Consider the following 21,776-nt stretch of genomic DNA (forward strand, 5'->3'; position numbering starts at 1 on the left):
GATAGTTCCTTATTTTTTTCAATGTCTTTTCTATGTTTTCATGGAAAATATTCCGTTCATAAAGAGCCGCTTATTCGTGTGGTCTTCTATGACGTCGTTTGACTTTTTTTTGAAACTCTTCTTACTGATTGTCTACAAAGCATTGATGTCTCATGACGTCACATATTTTAAGAACGTTACTATCAGAGCGTAGCGTGGATTGTTCAGATTTTAAATACTGTACTGGTATCTCCCTATGTAAGAGCGACAGAGAAAATCTTTGCTTTATTTACAAAATAAGTAAAATTACGTTATTTGTTTCTTTGACCATTGGCAAAGGCAGTAAAATTGCTTCATTGTTTGCCTTTTTTGACCATTGCCAAGGGGTTATTCTCATGTGCGAAAGGCTGTTTTTTTTCTCCTCATAATTTAATGAATTTTTTTCTTGCTGCTGATTTTGGTCTTTTTGTTGATAATTTGTAGTATTAAACAGCTCGTGTTAATACTTAATACAATACGATATGATAGCTATGGTGAAAAGTGTCTGATTTCCAAACCCACTAGCACTGACAAGGCTGAAAAAAAGTTGCACTATAAGTTTGCAAATTCTTACTGTAGATGTTTTTTTGCTTAAAAGGAGCCGTTTTCTGTCACGTTTTCACCATTGTGGTACTGCAGCATCCGCAGTACGTAGCCTTGAGGACAGTTTGCTAGCTACTGCATCTGCAGTAACCATGTGCTAACTATATTTATTATGCTATTATTATGTAAGAGTGGTCAAGGCCATTTGGTGTTACTAAAACGTTATAGATGAGTTGGTCAGTGTTTCATATTTCATGCTATAAAACAGTAACCAATCTCAGCTACTAACTTCGTTAACAAGACAAGATCAAGAACAGTAAATTAACAGTATCTCTTCTTACTTTTATTCCACAACACGCTACGCAGTTTAGGAATATCACATGGCGCAGCCAGCAGGATTTCTGGCTCAGGACAATAGAACTGACATGGGAAACCCTGTTTACTGGACCACAGCGAACTCTGATCCGCCTTGGAATTTTAAAGTATGGTTCGATCAGTTCCTGATGGCGGTAACTGTAAAAGAAAATGTCAACCCAGAAGTTATGCTGGAAGATCCTAAACCAGTGTTGGAGGAGCCGGAACCCCGTCCAGAAACACCCAGAGAGGGCGAATCTGCTGCTGCAACAGCTGCTAGAGAAGCACGGGACAGACTATTAAAAGATCGAGTAGCAGCCGAGAATGAAGAGAGGAGAGAAAGAGGACCTAAAATGGGTCACAATATTTACTACAACGAAGTTCAAAAACGATTAGTATCCAGACTATTTCTTGCGTTTGGGATGGAAGGAAAGAAACGTTTTGTTCAAAAAAATCCACATGTTCAGATTTCTAAATTGGAATTTAAAGAGATGGCTAGATTAGCAAAGGAGACTTTTGAAAAATGCCAGAGCATCACCTATGAGCGTTACAAGTTATTTAATAGATCGCAGGAAATGGGAGAATCGTTAGAGTCATTTCATGCCACACTAACTGCTCAAGCAGCGAAATTAAAACGTGCGATAAAATTCGAGCAGAGTAAACAATCGACACAGGCGTTTCAGAAGTCCACTCTGGGTACTGCACAAACAATAACTCAACCAGGTTCTCAAATTAAAATCAAGCAGGAACCGATCCTGGCGGTAGGAATCAGGAATCAGAATACTAGAAAACCCTATCGCGAAAGGAATAGACGGAAACAGCCGGAAGGAAGGCCGATATCGAATAAATATAACGCAGATGATAGGAAACAATGCAATAGGTGTGGCAAACCATTTGTAGATGGTCATTTGAAAAATTGTGCGGCAATGGGAAAACAATGTAAGAACTGTAATAAACCAAACCACTTTGCTCGAATGTGTCGTTCACAACAAGTCAGTGAAATAACTGAGAATACAGAGAGTTCTGAGGAAGAATGTAATTTGATTCAAACATTTGATTCGTGCGAAGAATTTGAGGTTATGGCAATTGAACAAAAAGACAGTCAGATAGAGATGATCAATCGATACATCGAAGAGAAAGTAAAAGAGAACAAGGGCAGCAATGGAGTAAACAAACTCGAAACGAAAAAGATTGACATTCGGAAAGATTCAACATCGGGAAGGATGAAATCACTGAAAGCCCTAATCCGAATTGATAACCAAATAATAAATATGACCGTGGACACCGGAAGCCCAATTTCATTTATAAATTGGACAGTGGCGAAACAGATTTTAGACTCGTCAGGGAAAATACAGTTTACTCCGGTCGAAAAATTGAACTTGCCAGCACAATTCGTGGACTATAATAAAAAACCAATAGCAATATTGGGTGCTGTGAAGGCAAAAATACGGTCCGCTGGCTGGGAAGCTCCGGATGCCACATTTCTGATAACTGAACGAAGGACACGGTGTATCTTAGGTTAAGATTTACAAAATAAAGTGGGTATAGCCACTACGCAAAGACCCGCCCCGAAGATAAAATCCCGATTTGACATAATGCTGTGCGAACAGTCGGGCCGTGGAAAGAAAAATTCTATGATGATTTCAAACCCCTCTTTGACAGAAAAGGACGATCAGTACATCATGTAGTAAATACAACGTTCAAGTACCCTCTCTGCCCGATTCAGGAAAAGGGGAGGAGAATACCCATCCATGTGCAAGGAAAAGTTGAGAAGGAAATCGAAAAATTACTACTAGAAGGCCATATTCAAAAGTTAGACAAGTGTACCAGTGATTGTTTCATAGCCCCTATTGTCATCACAGTGAAGAAAGATGATTCAATTAAATTGGCTCTGGATGCTAAGCCCATCAACAGACAATTATACAAAAACAAGTATCAGATGCCGAATGTGGAGGAGCTATTAGACGGTGTTAGTCAGATACTAACTGCACAAACAGCAGGTACCTTGTTTTTCACTGTGTTAGATTTGAAATATGCGTATAGTCAGTTAAAATTGACTCCGCAAACTGCAAGACAGTGTAATTTCAACATCGTAGGGGGGAAAGCTACGGGCACATCGATTTTTGACGGGATTCTATGGGTTGGCAGATATGCCAGCCGAATTTCAAAAAGCAAGGGATCGAACGTTAAATAATTCCAAGAATACGTTTTGTTTCTTGGATGACATATTGATCGTCTCAAAGGGATCGGAGCTAGAACATGAAAAACTAATTACCGACGTTCTAATGAAATTAGATAAGGAAAACTTATCCTTGAAGCTGTCGAAATGTGATTTCTTTAAAACAGAAGTAAATTGGCTTGGACACAAACTTTCAGAAAGTGGGGTTACCCCGAAAATTACGAAAACGGAAGCTATCCTTAAGTTAGAGCATCCCAAGTCGCTCAAACAACTTAGATCCTTTCTAGGTAGTATTAATCACCTTTCGAAGTTTATACCAAATGCAGTCAATTTGACAGACAAGCTTAGACCATTATTGCGTGAGGAAAATGAAAAGGAAAAAATTGAAAAATATTAAAATCCCAGTAAAAAATTTTGAATGGGGACCCGAATATACTGAGGTATTCGAAGAAATCAAACAATCGATAGCAAACATTGCTAAACTGAATTATTATGACCCGAGTAGGGATACTCGGGTCAAGTGTGATGCAAGCCATAGTGGACTAGGGGCATCCTTAGAGCAACAAACAGAAAAGAACGAATGGATTCCAATTTCATACGCATCTCGCTACCTGAATAATCAAGAAAAAATGTATTCTTCTAATGAGCTTGAGTTGTTAGCGGTAGTGTGGGCAGTTGATCGTTTCAAACATTACTTATTAGGAAAAGAATTTGTAATAGTCACTGATCATAAGGCATTAACATCCGCCTTAGAAGGCAATACGTCTAACAAAACATATCAATATAGATTAACGAGATGGGTGGACAGATTATTGCCTTATCAATTCAAAATTGTCCATATTCCGGGAAAGGATATGGGGATAGTCGATTATCTGTCTAGAGAACCAACCGGAGAACCTTGGCCAGAAACCAAATTGGATGAAAAAATTGTGGTCACTTCAATTGAGTGTTTTCATAGAGCACTCGACTGTTTGTACAGTCGACTGAATGATACTGATGTAACAATTCAGAGTGAAAAAGTTCTAGAATATTCTCAAAAACAGAAAAGAGAAGACAAGTTGTCAAAATCCAGGCGTGGTTGCCATAGCAACAAAACTGTCAAAAACCGAACAAAGCTCGACCGGAACGAGAACTGTTGCAATTCAAATTTTTTGCCTATTAATAACGTGTTGAATCAGAACACTTTTGTCAATTTCAATAGAGCAGTTCAGTCGGTCAATTTATTCAAAAATAGTAAACAAATCTCAGAAGAAATGGAGGACGGAAAAATGAAGAAAAAGACAGTGAGGATCGGAGACTGTAGGACACAGGAGGAGAGCGATAAATTAACGGAAGAAGAAATAACCGAGACTACCTTTCATTGAACGTGTCGGATAAGGAGAGGAACACTAGAAAAAGCGGGGTCAGACAGCTTTGAAGAAGACAGCTGTGCTGCACGATCAGTAATGTGGGATCAAGACGCGGAGGAAACAAAAAACTTACTATCCATTTGGGATCTGGTCAGCAAAGATCAAGAGATGTCGGGAAACATCAAAGAGCTAGAGGCGGTCACTCAGATGGTCACGAGCAGCCCAAGAGCAGGTACTCATTCAGTTTCACCAACTAAATCAATCATAGAAGTGGATCTAACCGCGGAGGACGACGATCTGAGTCAAGAAGTCGAAAATTCAACCCTCGAAAAGGATTAACAAACGGCAAACGCAGTTGGAGAGCTCATTGGCAGACATGGGAGACGTCGGGAGTTTCAGTTTATCGAAACTGTTCGATAAAACGCTGTTGGCTGAACTCATCTCTGAGGATGTGTGGATGGACCGATTACGTCGCGTAATAGAGAGAAAGGATCGGGCAGGATTTGAACTCATGGGCCCATATACGAATCCGCTGTGGAATCAACTCTCAGTAATCGATGACTGCATTCTGGTAGACAATAGGCTAGCAGTACCAATTCAACTGCGTCAAGCAGTTATTAAGCGCATTCATAGAGGACATCCGGGGCAAGAGGAAATGATTGACGTGTCCAATTATTTGTGGTGGCCCACATGCATAAGGATATCGTGAACTTAGCGGAAGAATGTAGAGAATGTACACGGTATGGTAAGAATGCGAAATATATTTTACCGAAAAATTCCTTACAACCACTGCCACTGCTATCGCAGCCAGGTCAGGAGGTTCAGTTAGATTACGCAGGACCTTTAGAAGTTTATAAAGGAAAGAAAATCTACTTGCTAACAGCGATTGATCGGTTTTCGAAGTTTCCTTCGGTGAAAGTAACAAAATCAACGGGGGGAAAATCCACTATAAAATTCCTACGGTCGTACATAGATACACACGGAATCCCAGAATCGATAAAAACCGATCAATTTTCCGGATTCAAAGGAAAAGCAATGAAAAAATTCTGTCTCGAAAATAATATAGAACAAAAGTTCTGCCCGGTGGGCGTCCATCGCGGGTGTGTTCTAGTCGAAAGAACAATTCAAATCATAAAAAGGCGTTTGGGGATGATGCTACTGGAAGAAAATGTAAAGTCAATTAAACTATGTCTCAGTACGATAATTAGGGACATGCGGTGGATAAAACAGAAAACCATACAGAAATCACCGTTTGAAGCACATTTTGGTAGATTACCAAAAACGGAGTTTAAAATTATACGAGATAAATTTGTAGAATTCTCTGATCATTTAGATAAGCAGCATCTGGAGAGGTCGGCATTAACTGCAAACTAATTCAAGAAGAGGATTGACCAATCTCGGGATTCTCTAAAGATCGTCAAAAAAGGGCAGAAAAGCAGGGATGTCAGTCCTCTCTTCAAACAGGCCAGTATGTCGACACAGGAGAGAAACAGAGCAAGAACTCTCCGGAACCTGTTAGAGGCTAACGCAAACAGGAATGCAGAGCGGCGTAGATATGACGGACCCAGCCTCTCACAATTAGTGGACACCACAAGTACAATCGACCCCGAGTTGCGAAAGGAGCTTCTTTACTCATGGGAAAAGGGATTTGTTGAGGACAAACCAAAGGGGTCGGAGTGGAACAGCCACAACCTCAGTCGCAGAGACGAGACAAGAAAAAGTGGGGCGGCACTGACAAAACCGTTCAAAGGGAAGGTTGCTTTCGATTCACCAAAAACAGTGACAACAGCTGCAGGAGCAGTATACCGAAGAAGTGATCTGGTAAAGTTGCCGAGTTCCCCTACGAAGATACCCAAGGAAGGGACAAACCAAAAGGAGAAGGCGAAGAGTCCATCAGAGGAGCCAAAGAGTAAACACCAGAAGAAAGATGACGAGCTATTGGAGGACACGATATCAGAAGAGAAGGAATGGAATATACCGAGGGAACAGGCAAAGAACCTGTTTCAAGACAGCGAGACTGTCGTAACATCGCGGGACACACCTGTTGGTGGGGGACTCAACCTAGCAATAAAGCGAGCAAAGCCGAATCTCGGGGGTCCAAAGACAGTGGGACCGAAAACACAAAAGCAGGTGGCGTTAAACCCGTTAGGGGACTCGCAGGATAAAAGAGATCGAACACTTAAATCCAAAGGGAAAGATAAAAAGAAAGCTGCTGTAACAGCAGAAGAAGTCACTGATCCAGGACAAACAGAAACGGTGGATCAAGCTGATCAACCAGGCAGTTCGAGCACCAAAATTGGACAGTCGGGGAAGCGCATAACAAGGGACAGCTCACCTAATTCAATCTTGAATGCGTTCCAAAAACAGGACATGGGAGACGAAGAATGGCAAAGCCTCGCCGATCAAGTGTTGACTAGAGATCTGCAAAAAACGGCGGACGAAATGATTAAATCGAGAACGGAAAATCAGACAGAAACAACAGGCGAACACGGATCTCCTTCAGGAATTTCGAACGACTCAGTCGTAGACGATCAAGGGAGTGCGAGCGTGAGGCGTAGTAAGCGAACCACGAAAAACCAGGGGCCTAAAAGACTGGGCAGCCCAGTCAAACATTCGGTTAAATACATTAGCGCGGACGAAGAAGCAGACATTAATGAAATGGCCCTAGAGCAGTATCGATTCGGACTGGCGAATGTCAAAACGGACAAGAATAATCCGATGGAAACCCGACTGAAGCTTTTAGAACGCCATTTATTTCGGAAGAAGTTTGGTTATGCCGCTTTGGATACGACACAACCGTGGAGCACGCAGTGGAAAGTGCCGTTAGAAGTTAAGAAACACTCAAAATAGAAAGAAGAAATCGGAAAAAACTTATAGTCAAAACTCAAAAACCTTCATGCATCAATGGGACCACAAAAACTGAGCTGAAAAACTCGTTGTATTGTTATTTATAAAATTTTATATGTATTAGATAAAATTTTATTGGTCCCTGGGGGAATGTGGTACTGCAGCATCCGCAGTACGTAGCCTTGAGGACAGTTTGCTAGCTACTGCATCTGCAGTAACCATATGTGCTAACTATATTTATTATGCTATTATTATGTAAGAGTGGTCAAGGCCATTTGGTGTTACTAAAACGTTATAGATGAGTTGGTCAGTGTTTCATATTTCATGCTATAAAACAGTAACCAATCTCAGCTACTAACTTCGTTAACAAGACAAGATCAAGAACAGTAAATTATCAATATCTCTTCTTACTTTTATTCCACAATACGCTACGCAGTTTAGGAATATCACAACCATGTTGAAATTGTCTGAAAAAATATTTTGTGGAAAAGTTAGAATTTTTCTTAGCAGTTAAAATTTCATTGGTATGACATGAAAATCTCTGCTGAAGTTAAAATTTTTCTTCTGCCGTTAAAATTTCATCTGGTCTGACATTAAATTTTCAGCTGAAGTTAAATTTTCTTCTGGTCTGACATGAACGTTTTCCGGATTATTTTGGTCGCATTGTACCGAAATTAGTGTCCTTCGATAAATGACAGATGTGGATTTGCGCAACCAACACGCTGAATTATTCATATAAAATACCAAAAACACTCATCAATAATTGATAATGTTGCCAACCGCTATATATTTGTCTTACTATTTTGAGTTCAGCTGTCCGCTTGTGAAACCCATCATCAGAATATCCTTACTAATAAGACCAAAATTTAGTCTTATTTGTCAATTTCTTTATCTTTTTCAATACACTGTATTTGCATGAGTAATTTTCCGTTCATGAAGAACCACATATTTAATGACGTCTTTCGATTTGAGTTCTTTAAATTCGTTGACACCGTTTTTTATTTAAAGTCTTTTTTTATTATTTATTTAGCAATGACGTGTCATGCCGTCATATAAATATTAGATACGCTACTATAAGAGCCTACTGTGGTTTGTTCAGATGTTACGTACTATAATGGTAGCTGAATCTCCAAGAGCTACAAATTTGCAGAAAATCTTTTCTTTATTCAGAAATCTGTAAAACAGTGTCCTTATTTGTTTTCGTTGAATTTTTTTCTGACCATTGCTTCCTATAATTTCAATGGTGAATTATAATATTTCACAGATAGGCAATTGGATAAACAAAAGTGAATACTCTGGAACAATTCATTTTAGCAGGTTTGAAAAAGAGCTTGTAAACAATCTGGCTAATACAAATATGCCACGTCTGTTGTATTTGCATTCAAACATCGATTGAACTTGTAAATAATTGAGCTTCATTTTTTCTCGTTTTCATATGTGATGCTTCAATTTGAAATGCGTTCATTTGGTCCGGTCTAAATCTGTAACAAAATACGATTATTTGCTGTACTTAAATGCTTTGCACTTTTGCACCAGTAAGACCTTTTATTTTTCATCATATTCATATGGTCGCTAAAACGGTGATTCAACTGTGGTTTTATTTTCAGTTTCAGGTATGGTTCGAAGATTAAGTCAATATGTTAAATATACTCCAATGGTAAACATCATGTAGTGGATAGTGTCTTGGTTGTAAAATTAGTTACTACATTAGCCACATTTAAAACAATATTTGAGCGACCTTTGACCTAAAATTTCAAATCAACGGTGAAATCTGACCTGAACATGACATAAATAGTGAAATAAAATCAAATATCTTCTTTCGTTTTTGCTTATTTGTTTAACAATCCTTGTTTTTATGATCAGAACTTTCGAATTAAACAGTGTGCGTCTCCGAAGTTAAGATTCACAAAATTGCATTTTAAAAAACAGGTAATTCAAACTTAGTAACTGTCAAATCCTGAGTTATTATTTACCAATTTCCTCCTGTATTATTAGATATCTCAAATAATATATTTCCTTGTCAAAACTCAAAACTATCGGAAGTCTATCGGAGCCAGTTGTCTCATCATAATTTTGCTGCCCTCAAAATCTCAGTTATGGATTTTGGACATATGTATGGACTTTATGGCCATTACGTGGCATCTGTGCCTTTGATTGTGTTCATGACAATGTCTCTTATGGTCCAGCTGACTGCGTGTTCCACTCACTGGGTCTTATCGGACGACGGAAGACTCAAATCAGTGGTGAGTTTTTGGAGGTGCTTGAATTTGCAAAAAACTCTCATAAAGTAGAAACAACTGCCGTAATTGTCCCCAAATAATTGCAGGATCTTTTCAGCACCCCTTTCCCGTATTTACAATTTTCACGCATGCTTAACTTCTGAATAAGTCTTATAGAGAGATAGAAAGTTGGTACTAAGCACCATTCTTGAGGGAAATGCTTAATGAGTCCGTATTTAAAAAAACCGGTTGTTTTCTTCGTGCTGGTCGAAAAGTCATTTATCTGGATAGGAAGTAGTTCTTAAAAAGAATTTTTCGCTTGATTTGATCTGGTAGAAGGCAAGAAAAAGACATAAAGCTGAAATGACATGTTTTTGACTGAATTCATCGTCGGAAACTTTTGATATTCTTTCGCTAAAGACTTCAAAAGAGAGCCTATACTAATTTTTCAATTTAGTCTTGCTGAAAAGTTAGGATTTTGTTCAACTAAGCCAGCGTCAAAAAAAAATTTGGTTTTGCGTTAAATTTTGAATGTCTCCTTGTTTGACCGCATCACTCGTGGATCAATTTTACTTGTTCGAAGTGTCCGACTACTTGCCCTAAGATGCCTCATATTGTTTTCAGGACTTCTCGCCTTACGTCATGCGTGATTCGGGCGACCTGATCAACCTCATGAAACAAGAACAGCGAGTCGGTGAAAGTATCCATTTGGAAAAACAGAAAGAGAAACTTATGACAGAGCTTCGAATTATGACTTTGAAAGCCAACGATCAGAGGCTTCAGAGAAAAGCAGAAAGTTCCGATGATCCCGATGCCTACGATGAAAATGATGCTCAAAGTGTTCAAAAAAATTGCGCGCCGATGTTTAGCGAGGGGAAAGAAAAAGAGCGTAGCCTAATGGAGCTGGACCATTATTACAGTATTACTCTGCCGCTAGCATTGTTTGGCATCTCGTGAGTATTTCCAAACGTTTTTAAGATTTTTCCAAATAAATTTTCAGCCTCAACAAGTATCTGATCAAAAGTTATTGGCTTTGTTACCGCTTCGTAAGATTTTTTTTTGGATGCAAATGAAACTATCAATTTTCTCATTCAAGGTCATTTGAGGCAAGCGACTGAAAATTTTGTAGATGATCAGTCCACTTTTCAAAACCAATTTCACATTTTATGCGTTCTGGTTTGCTTTCAGATTGTGTAAAATGTATATGTCTGTTTAGATTCATTTCTTATTAGCTTGAGCTTTTTTATTGCTTAATTAAAGCGAATTTGTAAAATTAGTATACTAAGCAGCAGTGGTTTAGTGGCGGAGGCAAGTTCCGAATCTTGTGGCATTTAGAAGTTTGTATTTCGAACATTTTTAGTGTTTTCTTGGATATTTACATTTGCGAGAGCAATTGTCCAGTAATCGGGAGCTAGAATTTTTCTTGTTAACAACTTTTCGTACGAATCCATCTGTCTATTACTATACATTTTTTTCTTTGACGTTAACTTGACACATGTTTAACAAGTCCTTATGGTAACATATTAAAGCTTTTTCAACGTTTGTTTTTTGCATGTTTAACGAAACACTTTTTGCCTATTTAAGCTATATCGTATATTGTAATGGTCAAGAAGTTTCACATGGCACATGTTTGAGAAGTCGATATGTTGGTCTGTTAAAAGGCCAAAATATTGAAAGGGCTGAAATGTTTCCTCAAGTCGACGTTTCAAAATCTGTTGGAGCGTGAATCTTGGCAACGTAAAACTATCAAAATTTTTGTTTCACAATTTATTTAACCAAATTTGAATTTCTCAACCTGATATTGGGGTGCGGTGTGGGTATGTTCAGGGGTTGCAAATCTGGCATCTAAGTATGACTGCTGAAAAACGTAATATTTTTGCATCTTTAACGAAAGAGTTGGACGTTTAATCTATATAGTATTTTGTAAGAAATTTCACTTGGCACACGATTACGAAGTCGCTATCTTGGTTTGTTGAAAGGCCAAAACCTTGCAATGGTTGAATTGTTTACTCAGTTCGCATGTTAAATTCTGTTGAAGCGCGAATGCTCTAACTCTAATTTTTTCCTATTTTCGCAACCGAAAACTATCAAAATTTTTGTTTAACGATTTATTTAACTGATTTTTAAGTTCCAACCCTATAATTGGCTGATGTCGGGGTACACTTACGGGTTGCAAAGTATGATTGCTGAGTTTTTTTTGTTTTTTAAGATATGGCGTTTTATTAATGATTTTTTCAATCATTAACTGGCGTCCAAATATGACTGCTCAAATTCTTTTGGTTTTCAATACTATCAATTTTATGGTTTTTTCAATATATTTTCAAAAAAATTAGATATAAAAAAACTAACCGAACTTGAAAATGTCCACCATATAATGGGGTGCTGACAGGGTACGCTCAGGGGGTTGAAATCTGGTATCCAAATGTGACTGCTCAATTCCTTTTGGTTATTTTAGTGCCGCAAGTAGTGCATAACTCCGCTCCACATCTTTGTCAAAAACTCGCATGTTTCGTCGAAAGTCTGGAGAAAAAATTTCAGTATTGATTAAAAGTCATATGGTAATTAATGTAGCCGTAAATTGTTTTGTTTATGAAGTTTTAACCTACTGTGCTCATTTCTGGATCTGTTTTAACCGAATTGTTTTGCTTTTCTGTTAGTAAGTTCAACAAAAACATTTCAAGATTGAAGACAAACTTATTAGCCAAATTTTGTTTCAATTTTTTCGTAGGTTCGCAAAGCTGATTTCAATGTATACAGACTTGTTTCGGATTTTGCCTTCAAATTAATTTCATATTCGTTAATAATCTTGAGTGCGCAGGTGTTTAGCCTTGTTTAAAAGGTGAAAAACATTTTCATCCAAAAGCTGCGAAACAATTATCCAGCAAACATTAATTACAATGCAAATTACTCTGTAAATGTTATATATCAGCTTATCGAATCTAGAAGTTGAACGCTGAAGCAATTTTAAAAAATGAACTTCCTTGTTCCCATATTTCTGCTTTTGATTTAGTTAGTTGGAGAAGATGGAATAAGGTTAAAACTTGCGAAAATGCAGTAAGAATACTTAAGTCAAATTTTGACTAGAAATAGGTCAGGAGTTCAATCTCTCTTCCGTTGTTCGATGTTTTTTTTTCGTAACATGGTTTTTTTCGTAACTAAAATTACGAAAAGGTTGAAAATGATACCATACTCGATGCCTTACGAGTGATAATTAAAATACTTGATTTTGCGTTGAATAAAAAACATCCAAGGCCATAGTTACTCCCACTCAGAATGTGTGGCCAGAACAAAAAAATCGATGCTGAATTGATTTCCGTGTTGTAAACATGTTTTGTTCTTCTTTTTAGGCTCTCTGAGCACCTTGGGACGTACCACAAGGCCTCGCTGACTCCGCAACCGCCCAACTGCGGAGAGCACAGACAGCTCACCCACGTGAACAATATCCACCAGTTCACAAACTTAAGGGTAATTTCATTTCTAGTAATTCATTATCCAGCTGCGAAGTTGAAATGTAATATTTAATGGGCTTTGGATAAATAACAAATACATGCTGCTTGTTTTCAGCTTTTGGGGGACTTTTGTTTTTTTTTAGTTCAGAATTTTTTGAAGTTTTTTTGGACATGAAGTGCTTCTGCTCTGGCTTTTTCGGCTTTGTTACCGCTTGCTTATTATAAATTCAAATTAAATCGATGATCCGGGACATCTGGCTTAGAGTATGACAACTGCTTGAGACGGCAAAGGATTGTAGTTCAAATCCGACCAGGACCTGTTTTTTTTATATTAATTTTGTGCTTTTTCGGACCATCGCCGTCTGCTTGTTCTTGTCGTCCTAACTACCGTAGCCTGGCGTTTTTTGGAAGTTCAGCTTTTTTCGAAGTTACTGTAACGCCCATGCTTGAGAGGATAAACCCCGGGAGTTCGATTTTAGTCGAGACCTGTTTTTTTTTACTTATTGAAATTTTTTTGATAGCTTAGATGATGGTCTGACTGCTTATTTTTATCGGCTTAGTTGAGCCGAAAGGAGATTTTTTGTAAATGCAAGTTCTTTCAAGCAATCTAAAAGCTCTTGTTAAGCTTCTACTGTTTTAGTTTTTTTCTGTATATTTTGGTCTTTTTGCAATTTTTTAAATAATTTTTATGGACAAAAAACGATGTTTTGAAGGTTTTTTTTTCATTTTTTTCTTTTTTTTCTTTTGATTCTTTTTTATTTTTTTTTTCATTTTTTTTTAAATCACAATCATGCATTTTTGTATCTTTATTGTTGCGAATCTCTGCTTCGCCTCTGTATTTGATTTTGGATTTGCAATGCAACTCATTTCATTTCTTTATATCTTTTTTTTCAAATACCATAAAATTGTGATATTTAGTATACATTTTGGAAACTGTACATTATCGATGAAATTTTGAAATTTTTTGGAGATAAATATCTACCGTAATCTCTTTACATTTGCGATAAGCAAGGGCGTTGTAATCGGGTACTAGACTTTTTTCCGGTAAACAACTCTGTCCACAACTTCACTTCTAGAGAATCTTCACTTCTTGAGATTCTTGAAAATTCATCTAAAAGTACTATACATAGCTAGTAATTAGTTCAAGCTCGTTTCAGAATGTTATTATCTTTTCAAAAAAGAATTTTAATTTTTTCGGGCTCTTGGTTTTCGTGCTAGTTTCTGTCGGTTCAATTTCCGTTTTTAAACGCCTTTTTTTATCTGGCAGGGTTTTTATTTATAACTTCTATAGAATAGTTTTTGTTCCAATTTAAATAGTTTTTACTGTAACTGACACTTCACTAAACTTTAAATTAATCATTTCTGATTTTGAGTTATTTTTTTTTCCATTTTTTCCTTTTTTAAGTATTCAAACAGTTTCAGTTTATGTCATATGGACTCAGTAAATTTATTTCAGGCAATTTTGAGAGCAAAATATATCCATTTGAGATTATGTGTTTCAGTTTGGATGTGTCGTAAAAACTTATAAGTTAAAAGAAATTTTTTATGACAACAGTTTTGTTTTCGGCTCAACAGGTTTCGACCCAAAGTTTGTCGCCTTTGCTGCCGCTGGGTCAATGCTTTGCATTCTTTAAGGGCTGTTTATCAACCTAATCTGATACAAATGTCTAATTTTTGCAGCTGTAATTTTTCAACTTTTTACCAAGTTATTTTTTTAAGTAGTTTTTTTTCCAACATAATTTTTCAGAAATTTTTTGAATTCTGTTTCTTTTTCATTCACTATTTTGTGGAGCAATGTTTTTTTTGCATCGTAAGTGTTGCGAAGCTACGATTCGCCTCAGTGTTTTAATTTTAAGACATCTTGTGATGTGTGATTGTGTGTTTAGGGCATGAAAGAGAGTAAGGACTTCGTGTTGCGTCCAGAGCCCTCTCTCAGGGCCATTTTCAGTCACCAGCCTCTGGACCAAGTCGGACACATCATACAAAAATCACTACAACAGGTCAGTCAACTCGTGGGTCGAAGATCGAAACAATTTTCATGAACAAGGATAGCCGACTGCTGTGCAAGTAGCACAGAATACCCCTTCCACATTCTCAATCTTAAAAAAATTCTGTGTCTCACATTCACATCACTTTTTGTACGCGGTGTGATGAGAGAACTATACAAACGCGTGCAAATTTAGTGAATTAGGCATAATCGATAACAGTATGAAAGTCTATAAAAGTCCTACAAAAGAATTTTGAAAAAAATCAATTTTTTTTGCACAATAATTTTGAAATATTTTTATATCCCTTTATTGTTGGGAGTTGGAATTGAAGCCGCGTGTGGCGCTTTATTGTGAAATGGCTGGCTATGGGATGCTCTTGGTAGATGTTTTTTTGAGGTTTTTTATAATGCGTTTCACACGCTTCAGGCACCAGTGCGGCCCGCTCTGTTTGTTAGCAACAGGCTAGGTTTTGTCTAGCTAAATGTCTCGCACAGAGAGTCAGCCTCCTGAACGACTTGTCAGAAATTTGTCATCTGAAATTCTTTTTATCGCCTGCTCCTTTCCGTACCATGCCTTGCTCTTCCATCTCGGAGGCTACTGCTACTGTCTGTACGTGCTGCTGTCTGGTGGCTTGAATTGAAAATATCTTCCCATGTGAGTTTTGATGCCAAATATTTTCGCTGCGAATGTCTATCTGCGACGAAAACATTTCTTGGGTTGTAATGTTTTTAGACAGTGTGTTTTTCCCCAACTTCATGCTTTCACATTCTGCGCGACAGTCTAGTATTTGCAGGTGTCGTTTCTGTCTTTATGCTGATTCCCTTTCTACCATTTTCCCATTGCTATGTAGAGTTGTCGAAAAACTGAAAGTACAAAACTGTTGTGCTTAAAAAGATATGAATTCCCGACACAGACCAAGAAAGATGGATGAAAAAGGAAGGAAATGAACTTCAGAATAGAGTTCTGCTCAGAAATTCTGATGTAGAGGACTGATTTGTTCAAAATAATTGGATAAAATGGGAAATAGGCAATTAATTGAGCCGTGGACTGCACTGACTGTGAACTTCTATCAAAGAACTTCTATCAAAAAATTTATCAAAGTATGTCTATTATTGTTTAGTGGTTATTTAAGTCCAAATACCAGAGCTTGTGGCTTCCGATCCAATGTTTAATTTTTTATCCAGTGAGTTCCGCTTCAAGTCCTCTTAATGCGAAAGATCAAAAGTCTACTCAATGGAATCAGCGACAAGCGTTTCCTTTGCTGCTTTGGATTGCGCAAAGTAAATTAGGGTTTGAAGATTACCACTTTGGCTAATTTTGGACAATTAACGCGCGATATATTTCAACGCCAATATGCACTAATACCCACATTTCTAAGAAACAACTAACATGTCTGGTAGAAATTAAAAATTACATTCTTCTTTAAATTGAATCTTAAGTAACAATGTTAAACAAGACTGCTCGTATGTGGGCGAAGCCCTGAATCTTCCGACCGCCTCTTAATGTCTATGGAGCGAAAAATAACATGAAAAAATTACATGTAAAAAAATAAAATTAGAAAAAACTAAAATTTGAGATTTTTTGAAAATCATCTCCCCACACACCATATAAAGTACAAAAGGATAGATTTCGCTCCTTGTAACAAACCAATTATGGCAAATAAGCTTCCTTCAACCAATTTGGAATGATTTCTTAAATGGATTAAATCTCCGCTTACGCGCTAATAGCGCGAAATATATCGCGCGATAATTGTCCAAAAATGGCCAAAATGGTAATCTTCAAATCCCTGAGATGATATGATTTTTTGTGTGCTGAATTTTTTCATTTCAGGATTTTTGGTTTATTTTTGGAGCTCTTCGACGTGATGAATTCAGGTATGGGAAGCTCAGAGCCCAACTTGGCGTGAAGAAATCTGCAAAGTTGGCACTTCTCTGCAAGAAATTTAATGCTTTTTAATGTGTTGAATTATTTAACAGTTTAGCATAAATAACATGAATATTTTTTTAATAAATAACTTAGTTTTTTTCGAAAATAACATAGAATTTGACAACCTTGCTTATTACCGCATTGCGTGAAAAGTTCGTGGTGTCGGCTTGTAATTTGTCCGAAAAGGCTCTGAAATTGACCTATAATTGCCCAATATCACATCGAAACGTTGCTTAGATATTGTTCTGATGTCTAAGAGCCTGGCCATGTCCACTAATTGGTACTGTGAAAACCTACTGGGATCAGATCATTCAGCCATCACCCTAGAAATAACCTGCGAAATTCAAATCATTAAGGCAACTAAGAAAACATACATTAACTTCAAAAAAGCTGACTGGAAAGCTTCCGTACTGAAAGCGAAAAAGCGTTTCGAAAATTAGTTCGACCCAAATCAACTAATGAAAGTGAAATTTTTTTCAGGAAAATAATATGCGGCGCGGCATCTAGACATATACCTCAAGGATGCATAAAAGAGGTGATGCTGAATTTTCCAACTGAAGCTTTTAAACTCTTAAAAATAAGGGATAATCTTAAACAAACACATCCCGGAGACCCCAAAATTAGTGAACTAAAAAAAAAATCAATAAAATAGTTGAAGATAATAAAAGAACAAATGGATTGAGTTTCTTGACAACGTTGATCATCGAGGGGCAACAAGTAAACTCTGGTCTACAGTTAAAGGTCTGTCGAATACAAATGCCAAAATCCCAAGAAACACGCCTATTTTTGAAAAAAGCCCATTCACAACACACAAAAAATTTGCAACAAAATCAACCAACAGTTCACTCCACACCCAAACAAAAACAAAAAGGAAAAAAGGGGCAATTGTTCGCAAAATCAAACAATTAGAATTAAAAGAAGTAAAAATTTCAACTAAAATGGTAGAAGATGCAATAAAGTCCAGTAAGAAAAGCAAAGCGCTAGGACGTGATAACATCGCTCCAATCCATTTACATCTCATTGGAAAACCAGCCATCAAATACCTCAGTAAGTTGATAAACCTCTCAATGAGTAATGCAACAATACCCGAAAACTGGAAAGTGAGAAGAGTAATACCCCTGGCTAAGCCCGGTAAAGATCCCGAACAAGCTAAGAGCTACCGACCAATTGCACTGCTCTCTCCTGTGGCAAAACTCATAGAACGTTTACTTTTACCCGAATTCATTTTTAATGTATATTTTCAGGAACACCAACACGGGTTGAGAAAAGAAAAATAGACAACTACTGCCCTCAATTGTATCTCAATTTACATAAAAGCTGGTTTGAACCAGGCCAAACTACGTCAAAGAAGATTAATGGTCGCCCTCGACTTGACTGCAGCCTTTGATACTGTTGACCACCACCATCTGTTCAACGACATTGCCAACTCGAATCTTTCTAATAACACCAAAAGATGGATTCTTGCCTACCTACGGGGTAGACGTACATATGTAGAATTCAGAGACACTAAATCCAAACGCAGGAAGGTGAAACAGGGTGTCCCACAAGGTGGTGTGCTATCTCTGGTCCTATTTAATATCTATCTGTCAAAAATGCCTCTACCAGAGAATGAGAGAATGATAACATCAAAGTGACTACTTATGCAGATTACATAACCCTACAACACCAGGGCCCAATATTGAAACTTTAGCAGACAACATGAATCCTTATCTTAACAGCCTCAAAACCTGGCTAACAGTCATAAATCCTTCATTATCAAAAGATGAGACAACATCAATTTTTTCAACATGGACGAATGAAGATGGATTGATGAATCTGTACCTTAACAGCCTCAACACCTGGCTAACAGGCAGAAGTCTTTTATTATCAAAAGATAAGTACACAACATCAATTTTTTCAGCATAGACGAATGAATTTAATTTAGAACCCAAAGTAATGGTTGACGGAACTAACTGCCAACCACTCGCAACCCCAAAATTCTTGGAGCAACGTTTGACAACCAATTGAATTTTAACGAACACTGCACTAAGACCTGTGACAAACTACAAAAAAGGAATAATGTACTCAAAAGAACTTGCCGGCACTACTTGGGGTTGCTCCAAAGAAACACTCAGCGTAACTTACAAGGCAATAGCAAGGAGCTCAGACTTTCGGACTGGAAGCTAAAATTGGTTTTCGTCTCTATCTCGTATAACTGGGTGCTGTCGCTGTACGCAATACATATACTTTCTTTGGTTTTGTTTCTCAATTCGGACATCGAGACTCTTAATCTACTTCAAAAACTGTTCTATAGATAAAAATTTTCCGAGTCGTCGGCTTTTGTCAAGCAATTTTGAAGCCATTTTCATTGGTAATTGGTTGTTGCATAAATTTTTTAAACCGAGTCTCACTCGCAATGAAGCACTGCATAGCTGTTTGTTTTTTTTGGACATTACCATCGAAACTATCTATAATAAAAACCCATTCGGAGTGTTTTTTTTTGCTGTTTGACTAATGATGAAACGATAGAAGTATTTTTGGCTCAATTTTCGACTTTTAAAGTTGTTACATTAACCCTTTCACCTTAAAATACCATCTCAGTAGAAGATTAAAATTCAACTGGTCTTTTCTTGTATATGGCCCTTTAAGTTAGGCTCGTTTAATTTCAGGCCTGAAAACAGTGAAAATACCTCAAGGAGTTAGGGCATCAATTTGCAGTAATCAAGAATCTATTTTTTAAATTACCTTTTTGCTCACTTTTAAACAGATTTTATCCGCTTTTAGGTTGTTTCTTGCTTTACGATTTTCTTGCTTTACAGAATTCGGAGTCATGGGTGACATACAACCTGGCTACCCTGTTCTGGCGCATCAAGGGCAACTCCCAAGAGGCCCTCAAGTGTGTCAGTCATGCCATAGATCTATCCCCAGACGACGCTCTAGGCACTAATTGAGCTATTTATACATGGTGTTGCAAATGAACAGTGAATGCCTCATGTGAATGAATGCCTAATTTAAACTCTTCTTGTATCCTTGCACGCTAGATAATCGAAAACCACTTAGAAGCCATTTTTTCAACCAATCAGAATCTGAGATCAGCGCGTTTTGTTTCTCAATGAGTATGTTAAATTTTAAGGGGGTGAGGGATCGATGTTTAAATAATTAATGAGCCTAATTATGCGATTGGTTCAAAGCTTTAAGTAGATGAAATAGCTCAATTGTGACCCACTCTGTAGCAATCTCTCTACTGCACATGGCTGCCATTCTGCACAAGCACTACTACCACGCAGATGGTCAGTTTGTAGCTTGGGTGGCCCTGGAGAACTGCAAGGAGAGGGCGAAAGGGTTCATCCACATGTTCCTCGCTAATGTCCAGTGTCTTCCGGTGAGTCTGTCTCATTTGGTAGCACTATCGTCATCAACTGTTCTAGAGTACTCTAGATCGGTCAATTTCTAGAATCTCCGGTGATAAATTTCTAGAATCTTCTATGGCTTTCTTGGTGTCAGTGTGAATTGGATATAAAAGAGTGCACAACTGAAACCTTTTATCTAAAAACGCGCAATTAAATGATGCGACTTATTATTCAAAAGCTTCTCTTAATTTAATGCCCGAATCGACCGCAATTTTGCCAAAACCCTAGATTTTTTCAAGCATAAATTATTTTGAGTTAACTGCAGCTTGAAGAAATGAGTAGCTGAAAAAAGATTGTTTTGTTTGTTTTTCCAATAGCTTTGTAATTCTTGAACACTATACTATAGTGTTTTTAGACTCTGAACCAATTCGATAACTGTGTGGAGAGTCTGAACGCAATCCTTCAAAGTGAGAACTTCCAGCTGGACGAGACTAAGGGACTCACTCTGCACTCTGGGGTGAAGGAGAAAATAAAGGCAGTGCAATGTATTCGCCACTTCAGAGCCATTGGTATGAATGAGTAATGAATGAGTGATGAACGAGTTATGAATGTGGAGCCGAGACAGCCGTGTTACTCTTATAGTCCAGCATATAAATTTTATTCAGCCAAAGATTCGTTCGGGGCAGCTGTGCTGTTACTGTATAAATAAGCAAAATCAACATTAAACAGTGAAAACTTTCACACTGCCTAACGTAAGGCTGTTATAATGGAGTTTGATTAAAGTGCATCTTGAGACCTCGATGCGAAAAAGAATAACGGGAAAGTGTTGCGGGAGGTTGTTTTTAATGACTTAATTAATTTCTCATTTATAATTGAACGACACTCCACAATCCGGTCGCTGAGCAGTAGTGAAATGCGACATCTAATAGCTGTTAAGAAGCGCAGGCAAAGATAATTGAAAACATTTTCCCCTTCAAAAACTACTAACTTCTGTATCAGGAAAGGGCGAAGCACTGAACATTTTCATCGCCTCAAAAACTTTTGCTTTCAATGAAAAAGATTTACAAACATGAAAAATTTCAAGTATATTTTGGATAGCCGGTTACATGGATAGTCGGCAAGTATCGCAGAATTTTTCAACCACATTCATAAAAAAAATAATATTTGTTTCCTGAAAGGGTCGTTGTTTAGTGCGTGGTGTGATGAGAGAACTATACGAATGCAGAGAATGTTATTGAATTAGACAGACATAACCGACATCATTCGTCTCCTATAAATAAATAACAAACAAAATTGATGAAAAAATTTCAGAACAAATTTTGATTGAAAAGAAACTTTTTAAACGATCTAAGCGTTTCAAACAGGTTTTAAACATAAAACATTAACAAAATCATGCAATCAAGGGATTTCAAGCTGCTGAATTGGGTGAGAGCTTCAGCATATTTATTGCTACTTCCCAAGAAATATTTTCAATTTAAATATGGAACTTGAGAAAGTTCACTTTGCTTAATAGAGTGCTCTTGAAACTCAGTTTTGAACCTGGAAAGTTCTTCCCCGATGTATTGCTATTGCGCT

The 21,776-nt window shown here is 37.4% G+C and overlaps 1 protein-coding gene across 2 annotated transcripts in view; it reads left to right on the forward strand.

Moving 5' to 3' along the window:
* Window positions 1-8,705: 8,705 nt before the first annotated feature.
* Window positions 8,706-21,776, forward strand: part of LOC134852162 (tetratricopeptide repeat protein 17-like) — a 154,706-nt gene continuing 141,635 nt past the window's right edge. For both annotated transcript variants that reach the window (XM_063868472.1, XM_063868473.1), the window contains exons 1-7: window positions 8,706-9,533; window positions 10,134-10,462; window positions 12,857-12,974; window positions 14,845-14,958; window positions 19,671-19,791; window positions 20,085-20,233; window positions 20,617-20,770. In XM_063868472.1, the coding sequence (XP_063724542.1) occupies window positions 9,387-9,533; window positions 10,134-10,462; window positions 12,857-12,974; window positions 14,845-14,958; window positions 19,671-19,791; window positions 20,085-20,233; window positions 20,617-20,770 (1,132 nt within the window). In that variant the 5' untranslated portion in view covers window positions 8,706-9,386. The remainder of the gene's footprint in view (window positions 9,534-10,133; window positions 10,463-12,856; window positions 12,975-14,844; window positions 14,959-19,670; window positions 19,792-20,084; window positions 20,234-20,616; window positions 20,771-21,776) is intronic.

This window comes from Symsagittifera roscoffensis, chromosome 7, assembly GCF_963678635.1.
Source record: "Symsagittifera roscoffensis chromosome 7, txSymRosc1.1, whole genome shotgun sequence".
Taxonomy (NCBI): Eukaryota; Metazoa; Xenacoelomorpha; order Acoela; family Convolutidae; genus Symsagittifera; species Symsagittifera roscoffensis.